Source organism: Lonchura striata, chromosome 9, assembly GCF_050655825.1.
Source record: "Lonchura striata isolate lonStrDom1 chromosome 9, ASM5065582v1, whole genome shotgun sequence".
NCBI lineage: Eukaryota > Metazoa > Chordata > Aves > Passeriformes > Estrildidae > Lonchura > Lonchura striata.
Window position 1 is genome coordinate 10,097,212 of NC_140711.1, and position 12,760 is coordinate 10,109,971.

Consider the following 12,760-nt stretch of genomic DNA (forward strand, 5'->3'; position numbering starts at 1 on the left):
CCAGCACCCATCCATCCAAAACTCACTAAAGACTCAGAGCCTAGTTCTTCTCAGCCCCTCACCTTGTGGCAAAGTGGAGCTGTAGGATGAGTTGAAAGTCACCACTTTGCTCTGCACACACTTTCTAAAGCTTTGTCACTAGTCCTGACCAAAGAAAACAACTTGTTTCCTCCTCTGTCTCTTTAGAGAAGACTCTGTATAGCAGACATGTAAATAACTTGATAGTGTCTAATATAAAATTCACATGTATATTTTTTCTATATGTTATGACAAACACAGAATAACAATCTGCAGGTTTTCCATTCTGTGTAGCAGCACTCAGGGTAAGAGGTCAGATTCAGCAACTGGGATGTTAAAGGAGCAGATTCACAAGCTGAAAGAGCCAGTGTGGAACTGGTTAGGAAAGAGTAAAATCTGAATTCCCAACTCTTTTTCTTTTCACAGCTGTTAAGAGTTCAGTGGGTTGAACTGCAATCCTTCAAGTTCATCTGTTGACTCCAACACAAAACTATTATAAACTGTGCCTCTAAAACACGTGATGAAACATTTCTTGAGAGCTATTTATTCCAACTGCAGCAGAGGAAAGTTTTCAGAACACCCGGCATTTGGTAGAGGAAAGATCTCTTGAGCTTTGCAAAAGGAGGAGTTACTTGCATACTGGCGTGAGTTGCTTTTTGATTATTTTTTTTCCTGCATCACTGAACAAAATAATACTTCTAACTTTCCCCCACCATGAAAACATGATCAAGCAGCACAACACCATGTTTAAGTGCCTAGCACAGAATTTCTATATAGTTTTTTTCTTTAATCATATGGATTGGGGGTTGTATAATTCAGATTGAATTCAAGATAACTTAATATTAAGTGTTTTCTTTCCTTTAATGTTTTCTATATCTGAATAAGAGTTGATTCACTTACACTACTAATGCAGAGGTACAACAGGCTGAGAGCTTGAATCAGGTGTGGGGTTTGCAAGTTTACAATTACAAGGAATAAGGAAGAGTTTGGGGTAACCTTTTTTCAGGTGTTTCTTTTACACCTTTGCTCTGAAGTTTGATCTTATGTACCTGTTTACATTCCTCTCTAGGCTTTAGCTCTGGCAAAACACTTTCCATGCTGAAGATGGACCATGCAAACGTGACCCAAGCTATGCTTGATGCTGAATCCCCCAGCACAGAGAAGAACAACAGCAATGAGTATTTTTACATTCTGATTGTCATGTCTTTCTACGGGATCTTCCTGATAGGAATAATGCTTGGCTACATGAAATCCAAAAGAAAAGAGAAGTCATCCAATTTGCTTCTGCTCTACAAAGATGAGGAGAGAGAGTGGGGGGAGGCTGTAAAGCCTCTACCAGCCGTAGCAGGGCTGAGGTCCGTGCAGATCCCCATGATGCTGAGCATGCTGCAGGAGAGCATGGTGCCTTCCCTGTCCTGTGCCATCTGCTCCATGGAAGGCAGCAGCGTCAGCTCCGAGTCCTCCTCCCCAGACGTGCACTTCACCATCCAGGAGGAAGTGCTGGATACTGAGCTCGGGGAAGTGTCAGAAACGCCCCTCAACGAGAGCAGCGAGGGCTCTGTGGAAAACCTCCAGAAGAACTCCTAGCACTTGCAGGGCTCCCCTGATCAGCTGCCAAAGCCTGAGTGGAGCTCCCACCAAGAACTCGTGGCTCTACTTTTCTTCTCTCCAATGAACTCTGAGCAGGTATCTGTGCTCCTGGGCCCAAGGTGTTCCTGAGAGCTGGCAGGACAAGGAAGCAGTGGTACTCAGCTTCAAAGTGTAACTTGCACATAATTGGGTTGCTTAATTTTAATTTTCCATTATTATTTCTTACTATGAAAGCTAAGAACATGGTGAATATATGTATTTTCTAACGAGGTAAATATTACTGGCATGTCTCTCCATATTTGAGAATTCTGTAAATATCTGGAAAATGTTTGGGGAAGTTACCCTCATGCAAGTGCCTGGTTCTTAAAGATGATGGGTAATGCTCATTCACACAAAGCTGTGATAGACTAGAAATACTCTTACTGTGTTTTTCTTATGACAAACCACACCAACAGCACATTTGATCAATGAGGCCTTGAAAGCTGAAAATGTGTTGATGCTGTACTTGAAGGAAGATTGCAGCATGGCTGGAGACTGACTTCAGGTACAGAAAGGGAGGAAAAAAGAGTCACTGAGTTCCTGTGCAGTTTGTAGAGCCTGGCTCCAGACCCATGACACTTCTCTGTGTCTTTGCTGAAGTTATCCAAGTGCTGGCTGGGTGAGATTCACCACCTTCTGCTGCAATCCAGCCCGTGACTGAGATACTAACAGGAAAGGTGGCTTATTTTTTTGCCTTTGTATTTTTTAAAGATGTGTACATTTGGTCACTAAAGGCAAAGATCTGTAAGTTAAAGGAGATGTTAAAAGATCTTTGTTACAGGCTGTAAGACGTAGAAAGGCTCAAACAGATGCTGCTCTGTTACGCCCCCTTGAAAAATAGGTGGAATTCTGAATGGAATTTAACCTAGCAGGGGTGAATTCCTGGCCCCACTGAAATCATCAGCTGAATCAGGGACCAGCACAAGATTTTGTGCTTCTCTGTTGGAGTTAAATTCTCTATTTGAGGTTAGTAAAATTGTACCCATTTACATCATTAAATAATCTAGACTTTCTGCTCTATTTAAGCCAGTGTAGGTAAGCATTGTGTTGCATCTTTTTTTAATCAGCTCGCATGTGACACATGCATTTCTGTAAAGCTATTAGTAACTAGTTTTTAAAACCACCACAGACTTCCCCCTCCCCCAATTTAATGGTACTGTGATATTTTTCAAATGCTCATGAAATTTGTTGTTAAATTATTGCACTTTTACAACAAGTAAAAATTAATACAAAGAAGAAAATTAATATTTCAACCATACCTTATATTTTATAATAACTTATTACAGTGTTTTGATCAGTTTTGAAGCATGAGGGCTGAAGAGCCTGAATCTAAAGCATTGCACAGCAAAATATTTGCAAAATGTCTCCACGTATTTCCTGCACTAAAATAGCTCTGTGATTTATCCACTGGCATTAGAGCTTGAGAGACAGCTCGAAAAGCATGAATGCAGAAGGGCAGGAATGAACTGAAGCCAGGGTGTGCTGTGCTGCTGCCGCTGGGCAGGGCTCAGAGGGTTAAGGGGATGCAGGACCAGGGATCGCTGCCTCTTTCCAAGCACAGCAGAACAAAAGCTCCATTGTGCTCCACAGGGCCTGGCTGGGGCAGGCTGAAGGCAGCGGGAGTTTTTCCATCGGCTTCACTGAACTTTGGATCAGACCATATAAAGCTTTTTGGTAGATTTACTCTAAAAGGGGCTGTTTTAAGTTTGAAAGGAGCCAAATTAAGTTTGGCACTTTGCCTGGAATCACTTGAATCCTGAAACTTTCCAAATGAGACTGACATGTACAAGTTGTCACATTTTCCATTGCTTTCTCCTTCGTCCTTTACTTTTGGTATAAATGTATTTGTATCTGTAAAAAACTGATGTATATAATTCCTAACATCGAGTTGTATATAATTGTCTCATGTATTTAAAGTTTATTGTTTCTACTGGCACTAATTTTATTTAAATAAAGAAACACATTTCCTGGAAAAGTCTCCATGTTTGTTCACTACGTCAAATAGATTTCCAGTAACGAGACTGGGCACAATTCCTGCAGGATCCTTTTCTTAGCCTCTTTTTGAAATGATTCCTTGAGTTTTACAGTACTGCAGCATTATGGGCTGACTGCAGGGCTGGGCCAGGTGCTCCCAATCCACCTTTGGTCCCTGTTGGCTGTTGGGCAGCATGCTCAGGTCATCAGTGCGTGCCAGCAGGGCCACAGGGATTCCCTTCTGCAAAGACCTGGTGGTGCTGAGGAAGCTGGCAAAACTGCTGTAGAAACTTGTGTTGCTTATTCAGCCTCTGGAGATGTCTGGATTTTGAGTTTCAGAGTTAGATTTGTAGCAAATTGAGTGGGCTAGGGTTGAGGTTAGGGACAAGTATCTGACACAGATCTCTGATCCCACTGGATTTCCTCTGCTTGGCCATGGCACACAGCTGGCTTTGTCACAAGCTTTGACTCTGTGTCTCACTGCTGCTCTGTCATTCCCAGTATTATGTAGAGAGGAAGTTTTCAGAATCTGCTTCCCTAGGAAAGGGATAAATGTTTAGAGGCAACTTTGAACTACCCTAAATCTGCTGAGTTACAGATTCACCAGCACTGGTTAGGACCTGCTTGCATGGGGCAATTTGAGGTTGTTTCAAAAATCAGATTGCTAAGAAGTTCTATCTGTTCACTTTCCCACAAACCAGGCTCCCCTGTGCTCTGCTCTCTTCACTCACTCCTGTGAAATAATTCTGGGGCCTGGTCACAAGCTTCTGTGGACCTCAAGCTGCCCATGAGCAAGGCTGTGCTTCCTGCCACCGTGCCCTGTCCCGGGACAGCCGCGGTGTCCTGGGACAGCGGCTCGGCCCCAGCGCTGCATCTCCACATTCACCCACGCCCTGGCTCGGGCTGCAAGTGCTCCCACTGCCACAGCGATGAATCAGGGCACTTCTGACAGCACTGCTGATAAGGAGGAAAAACAGGACCAAATGTAAATTACAGCTCTGCTGCCTGGATCAAAAAGGTAGCTTATTCCAACAGTTTCTAGTTTTCAATTGAGTTGCTATAAAGGGAAACACTGCCTGCTTTGGGGCTTATTTACACTGAAAAGAGCTTCTAAGCAGAAAAATGTGGCCACCTTCTTGCAGACTGTGATGGAGCTGTCCTTGAGTTGTGGGGTTGGAGAAAGCATGTAGATAGTTTTGAATGTATTTGCCTTTGTCCTAAGGTGTTTGTTTTTGTCCAAATCAGTATTTTGATGGCATCAGGGGAAAAAAAAAAAAAAGAAAAAATCTATTTTGGCTAGAAAAGTTAGATATATGTGCAAGTGAATGCAATGATGCCTTGAAGACAGCCCAGTGACCCTAGACTGCCAGGTAGCTATTATTCCAAAATAAAAGAAGTGCTGCTAATCTTCAAAAGCTACAGATAGAAGGAAAAAAATTACTCCCATTAATCTTGTTTCAAAGTCCTTTTGACTACTAAGGAGTAAAAGGTAATAATATTGTTTTTTTCCAAAATGAATGACATTTCCAATCTACTTCAGTCACTGAGTTAAGTTAGATTCAGAGCTAATAGGTCTTGGCTTGAAGGCCATGATAATTGACTGTAATTTGACTGAATGGAGATGATTTTTTTTTTACAAATACATTCTTTAAAAGAACACAATAAGGCTCCCCTTTCTTGGCAGTGCAATACCTCATACATTTGCTGCAGCAGTTAACACATACCCTCTCTGAGAGAAAAGGAGATGGCCACATGTGGCCTGTGTACATGGGCTGGCTCCAGGACCTGCTGGAAATAGAAATGCCAACTCTCAAGGTTGCCACACTGGGATCTGTGATAGGACCTCTCCTAAATCCTGCCAGTGTATCAGACACACCTGTGAGGTTACTCACTCAATGGCTGAACCTGCTGAATAAATGAAAGGGGAATGCAGAACTCTTCTCTTTCCCAGGCACAGGATCTCCCAAGCTCTGCCAGCATGGCTGTGCTCTAGCCCAGGGGAGAGTTAACCAGAGAAGGAAGGTTAACCAGAGAATCCACTTTCCCAGGACCAGAGCACAGGTCACAGGTGCTGGTAAGGCCAGGAACCTCACGTGCTACAACTCACTGCAAAACTGCCCTCCTTAGCTTGGCCCTCTCACAGGGGGTTCCCTGCATCTGTCCCTTTCTCAGACAAGTGCCCACATTCACAGAAATAATCAAATTGGTTCTCAAAGAGTTGGAAAGGAAGGAAATGGGGAAATTTTAACAGTATTTTCTGTTTCTAGGCCTCAGTGCATGATGATGGACAAGGATTTGTGTACTGCTTGAGGACAAGGGGTACTCGGGTCCCCAGGGAAGACCGTCCTTGTATCACAGACATTTCTACCAAGAGGTAAAACCATCTGCCTTTAGTTTTCATCTAAAAATTTCAGATGGAAAGGAGTCCCTACCATATAAAATATGAGCATTCTCAGAGGTGCTCAAAGTGAGTGCAGTACAGCATAGTTGGGTGTGCCAGGTGCAACTGTGGCAAAGCTGGACCATGCTCTCTTGTGCTTGTTGACTTACCATGGTCATGTCATAATCTTTTTAGGATTTGTCCTAGTGGGGAGATGATTTCTTCCTGAGTTAACAGCTGGATCTAAGAGGCAAAAAAGTTAGTAAAATTGTTTAGGCTATTGGTTTTCATGCACATCTGCCTCTGTGTGTTTGGTTGATTTACTTTTGTATTTTTTCCATTTTCACACACCTCTGCAGGTGCTACTGTGTACAGCCAAAAATAGCTGCACCTTCTTAGTGCATTGACACGTCTGTAACCACCTCAACCAGGCAAGAAAATGGAAAATAATAAAAAATCAATGAGCACCAGTTTTTCAAAGTTTAATTTGGTTTGGCTTGGGTGGGGTTCTAGTTTGTGTTAGGTCAGGTTAGACTGAGGCTTTTGCCACACAAGTGATTAAAAAAGAATAATAAAGGCAACTGGATGATGCATTACAGACTGTGTTCCCAGCTCCATCCCTCAGTAATCTGTTCAATTGGCCTGTGCTTCTCTTGATTATTATATGAGGCTTCTTATATTGCTGTCTGTGGAAATATGAGATGTTTCTGATAGATATTAAAGGTCTGTGAATTTTTGATGAAAGATATGCTATAAATACACAACCCATGCCCACTTAAGAATAACAAATTTTTTTTGCCCTCCCTAATACTACTAGATGCAACAGTGGCTACTGACATCCAATGCCAATTTCTAGGACTTGGAATTTTCAGTTCATCCTTCTTCAGGAGCTGTGTAACAGGGTTTTTTGCTTTGTTGAGAGCTGGAGAGCAGGGCAGTAGTTCTGGGATATGGGACACTAAATTCAGCTCCCCGTTCAGCTCGAGGTTCACTGTGGTACTCTGGAAAATTATTTCTTTTGGCTAAGACTCCCTTTTATAAACTTTAAAGGAGAGCACACCTTCCCTGCCTAAGGCTGATGTGAAGATAACTACACTGAGAATTTCAGAGTGCTGAACTCTGATGGAAAGTGAGAAAAGGCAGAAGAGTTGTTTGTCCTTAGAGGGGGAACCAATTAAAGAATTTCCTCTGGTGTGAACTACAGCTATTGAGATGGAACTATGAGCGAGATGCCTCCAGGCCCTGCAGCTTACCTATGAATGCTGGACCTGGAGCAGCCTGCTGTGGGGCTGGCCCCCAGCCTAGCCCTCCCTGGGACAGCTGTGTCTCGTCCCAGCAATAAAATCATCGGCTAAACACTGCAGGTGAGAGGATGTGAGACATGCAAGTTGTTTTGAATTCCACCCTAGCCAATGCACAAAAGCTCTCTCTCCTTCACAGGAGGAAATATAAACTGTACACCTCTTAGGATGTACATCCCCCTTCTCCTTCCTCAGATCAGGATAAACTCATTGAACAAGGTTTCCTGTAAGAGAAGAGAGAAGAAGAGAAAAACCGATGCTGCTCCTATTTTTAACAATAAGTATGGAGTGCTACAGCAGCACACAGAGTGCCTTGAACAGAACACAGGAGAGCCTCGTGGTGCCTCTTTCAATGCCTTAACTGAAGCCCCATCCCATTGTTTCCCCTACAAACACCTGCTGCTACAGAAGGACCCATTGCAGCTCCAGTCCTGCAGCAGCAGCAGCCACTGAGTGTTGGTCGTTGCAGGCACTGTGCTGGCCCTGCACTGGCAACCAGGGAGCACTCCTGGCACTTGCAGGAGCACAGAGCAGCGTGGGACTGCTGAAAGCCCAAGCACCACTGGGACATTTCTCCAGATCTGACTTTCCTCACTCATCACTTCATGAGAGCACTGTGGATGTGCATTGAGTGCATATGGGTTAATTTTCATCAGCTGCACAGGATTTTACACCAAAGGATGCTGTTGGCTTTGGTTACAAGGGTAAGTGTTGTCTAAGAAATGACACTGAGGCCAGTGGGTGATGTGATGGTAGCACCTACCCATGTTTACTGAGAATCAGATCATTGTGCCTCCACTGGAGGAAACAGCATCAAGAGCCCTGTCACATTGTGTTTCTCAGGGTCTATCTGCTCAGTGTTAAGCATAATTAACTTCAGTCATATCTAATTAGCTGCTCTTTGGCCAGGACGTGTATCTCAGATGGATGCTCACTGTAAAGATTTTTTTCTCCTGTATTCATCAAGAATTAAAGACCAGATTTAAATAATCATGTAGCTGATTTCTGCAGAGGTGGGCAAATGGCTTCTGAAAGGGCTGACCTTCATCATACTGCAGAGCCAAGTAAAATGCTGCCTTAGAGGTGGCTGCTGAAGGATTTTACTGCTTCAGGTGATCTATAAGTTCTTTACTTACTGTTTGTGTAGACATTTACACAGTGCATTATGCATGAAGAACACTCAATAGACCCCAGGATTTCTTCTGTCAGTAAAAAGATTTTTTTGCACAACTTCTCTTCCATGAGTTTTAGTTTGTCTTGTCTTCACAAGACAAGAACTATCATCAGGAATGGGAGCATTATATTCATATGGAAAGAAGAGTACAAAACATTAATATAGAATAGACAGAGCTTTGGGACTAAAAGTGCCCTGTATAGGAATATTTGTGAGATATATGTCTTCCAGGGAAATACCAGAAACCCAGGAGTTGAGGGTAATAGTACTAGATTCTCTGAGTCCCTGTATTTATTTATTTATTATGTCTAGACAGACAGTGACTTTCCTTCATTTTTCTGTTGAGAGCTGTGTCAGTTTGAACTGGGATAGTCCAATAATTATACTTATATCTGTATGTGTGTTTTGATGTGCCTATTTTTTCTCCCTTTTCTACCATTTTTCTAAAGGACCATAGCTCAAGGAAATTATTTTTTCAGACCTATCCTTACCTTCTTTGTCTTTACTGCATGAAAGACATAGATTAAGGCACGTAAGTCAGGTTGAACCTGATTTTTTTCTATTCCTTGGCACTCTTTAATGCTGACTGCTACCATCTCTTCTGAGTAGTGCTGTACGTGCTTTCCTACCAGCTACACACACTGACATATGGTTACCATCAATTTTATAGGGGCCTGGAAGCACAAGGGATTGTGTTCATTTATCCTGTTATAAAGCGAGGCACAGAATTTGTAACTTCTGCTGCAGGTCACCAGTTCAAATGCAAACCCAGGACAGGACTGACCAGCCTTGGTGTGGGGACTTGATGGGTTTTGTGCCACTGGCTCTGTGAGACTGCTTCCCTCAGCACACTGAAGGAAGTAGTTTGAAGATGAAGAGGAGACATTTTATGCCTCATTCTGCAAAAGCAGCAGCAGGTCTGTAAAGTAGGTGATGTGAGGAAGCTGCTGAAGTCACTGGCTGGTGGGGAATGGTGGAGCCTTCTCCCATTGACCTCCAAGGGAGGCCTAGCAGGGCAGTGATGATTACTGACACTCCCCAGCTGGTATCTGCTCACTAAAGCACAGTCCCAGCTGGCATCTTTTACAAAGGCTTCTGGGCCACGAGGATGGGAGGTGTAGGGGTCAGCAGCCCCTTTCTTACACTGACAGTGATGTTGGAGGGTGGACCTTCTCACAGATGCTACACTCAAAGTGACATCAGGGTGTGGTGAGGGGAGGCACAGGTTTCCAGGCAGGATTTGGGGAGATAACCCTACATGCCCCTCAACCCCTGCAAGCCAGGAATTTGTCTTTCAGAAACAATGTCCCTCCCTTTCACTTTGTTTTTTTTCCTTTTTGTTCCCTCTGGGCTCTGGAAACATGCATTTTATTGCTACACAGCAACTTCCCTGAACTCTATCTGGAAGATTAATGGTTTATTGAAGAACAGGCAGGATTTAGATTGTCATCAAGAGACCCATAAAAGTAAGCATGTAAAAAGTGTTATGGAAACAGAGCGTGGCCCCTTGGAGTTTTTAAGGCTGGAAGCTGGGCTGTACACATGCCCTGCATCCCGCTCCCTCACCCCTTGCTGGGAGCACACGTGGAAGGGCACTGGGAGTCATTATTTGTGCTGGAAATGAATGAGTCCCTTGCCATGAAATTTACTGTAAGTGCACCTTTTCACATGAGCTGGGCTTTTTCCAGGCTAACTTCTGCTTTGTTGGTGCGCGTGTGCTTCTTGTACGTCACTGGGAACACATTAATGACCATCAGGAACATTTCTTTTGGAATCCTCACAGATATCCCTAGTGATCAAATTTGAAGCACTGCCTGGAAAATTATTAACTCCTCTCTTTGGTCTATAAGGGATTACATGAGTCTGCTCTGCTGCTTCGGGCCACAGCCAGCTCATTCCTGTAGACATCCTCATGTTCCTCTCCAGGGACCTGTGCTTTTAGGGAGTCCTGCACGTAAGCTATTGTTGCATCTGAAGGCCAAACTGTTCCATTTAAGCATGGCTCTCTAAAAGTGACTGTGCTTCCAAGTCCTAGGGAAAGACTGGGCTGCAAGTTACCAGTTGAGCAGTGGCACAGTGAAAGCAGCACCCTGCTCTAATGTCATCTACAGCCCCCAGCCCTTTTTTACCCCTCATCTTTTTCACAAGATTCATCAGTGGTGATATATTCTGTGTGTGGAAATAATGGCTTTGTAAATATGCCAAGCATTGTGAGGTTAGCAGTACATGGACAATTACTGCAACCATTCCCCTGATTACTGAAAATTGGCTGAAGTTGCCTCTCTCCCTGTACTGCCATGGGATCTGCACATTAAAGCCCAGACATAGCCAAATGGGGAATACTGGAGCTGTAAAACACAGCTGGCTTAGAAATGGGTTCCTTGGTGAAGGTTTAAAAAAGAAGCTCTAAAGATTTGTTAGGACAGCTCATCCTCACACATAATATAATTTACTCCATTAGCTTTGATCCAGCACCTTCCTCCAGTACTTCAGTTTCCATGGGCTCCCCTGCCCTCCTCAGCACCATGGGTCATTTTCTGTGTGTTATAGTAGAAGTAGAATTAAAGTATTGAAATCCTGTTTCTTTAACTTTCCATATTTCTTCGCAACCCAGTACAGGCACAGGTTTGCTCTTGGCTCCTCACACTGGTGGGGTTCCCCTATAAATGGCCTCATATAAGTGGTCCTGGATCTTCTAGGTTTTCAGGCTTGTCAGTAGGGTCTCCTCACTCTGAATCTGTTGGGTTTTTTGGTCCAATCAAACCAGATTCCTCACTTTCAGACACAGATGTCCCAGAAGGCAGGTTAACCTGCAGCCTGCTTTTAACCTGCTGTTCAGAGATGCTTGTTTTGCATTTTTCTCCCCACTCAGTTGCACAGGAAACAGGCTGCCCTGACAAAAAGCTCTGAGCCACATGGCGCAAGCTGGGACCTGGGGTGCCCTAACTCCCCCTTCCACCTGCTGAGGGGGTTGAGTCTGCCAGGGGTGAAGAAAACTGTGTAGAGATGGGACAGACATGAGCTGTGGCCACACAATTGCCTTAACACAGCTTTTTCTGTTGTTTCTGTGCAGCCCTCTGGCTGTTTAGTTCATGTGCATGGAGCAACTACAAATTATTGAAAAAATATCTGAATTACATTGATTCACTCTCAGAAGAAGCTGTCAGGTGATAAAAGCCTTAAAGCGAGGAGAATTCCTGACTCCAAGCAAGGGCAGCATGCAGCCCAGTGAGGGGCTGAGTGTTGCAGGGGGCTCACAGCCCCATCTGAGAGGTCTCTGTGGGGCACAGCCCAAGCCAGGGCTTTGCAGTCCCATAGCAGCCCCACAGGGCATCTCTGAAAGAATTCTGTGAGAATTCCCTGCCCTGGTCCATCAGCCCAGGCTAACCAGAGGAATAACAAACCTTGTGAGCTCCCCCTTAATCACACCTCTCAGGTGCTGCTGCTCACAACCTTATGCTCTCTCATCCCCCAGGGCCTGTGATTAGTCCCCAGCAGCTGTGTCAGATACATTTTATCGTTTAATTACACATCTCAGCCTGTCAGGCCCCATTAGCTGAGAGCATCCACTCCCAGGGCTGAGCAGGCTGGTGAGGATGTGCCAAGCTTCCCCATGACTGCTTCACCTTTGCTGCAGCTGTAATACAAACTGCTCTGACATCTCACCCTTTGCAGAGCTCCCTTGTGAAGGCATTCAAGGGTATTCTCCCTTGTGCAGAGATTTGGGGAATGCGTGTTCCTGGGGCTGGGCTGCCTGGTGGCTGTGCCCACGAGGGGCCAGCAGGACATGGTCAGTCCTTGGTGGTGGTGGTGGTGACCAAAGCTGCAGTCTCAACCACAGGATAATCAGAAAGCATTTCCTTCCCCCAGGCTAAGCTCTGCTCTAGCTTTGCCTTGTTGATATTTGTGAAACCTCTAATTAGCTGCCCTTTCATATTGCTTTGTATCTGAGGTTGATACTGTGTCATCCTCTTTTCTCAGGAGTTTTAATATTTCCAGTGACTTATGAAAAGGGCAATTCTGTCAGGCATTTTGTGACCTTTAACTTGGGAGAATGTCATTCTTCAGGATGACTGTGGCCATTTTGTCTGCTGTGTTCCTCACAGTGATAATTTTGTGATGATGGTCACTCTAGAAAACCAGATTGCAGATTTTTAAATGTGGATGAAGGAAGCCCATAGTGAATTCCTTTCTATCCAAGCTGTATACAAATAAAATCTTGTTTGTTGTCTAATGCCTAGTGAGGGACCTCAAATGAGCCAAGTGGCCTGCAAAATCAGAGGA

At 44.2% G+C, this 12,760-nt stretch overlaps 1 protein-coding gene across 1 annotated transcript; it reads left to right on the top strand.

Moving 5' to 3' along the window:
* The first annotated feature begins 208 nt into the window (after positions 1 to 208).
* Positions 209 to 3,622, top strand: KCNE4 (potassium voltage-gated channel subfamily E regulatory subunit 4). The gene is made up of 2 exons (XM_021553651.4): positions 209 to 662; positions 1,088 to 3,622. Exon 2 carries the CDS (start codon positions 1,114 to 1,116, stop codon positions 1,603 to 1,605), a length of 492 nt encoding a protein of 163 aa, XP_021409326.3. The 5' UTR covers positions 209 to 662; positions 1,088 to 1,113; the 3' UTR covers positions 1,606 to 3,622.
* Positions 3,623 to 12,760: the final 9,138 nt, after the last annotated feature.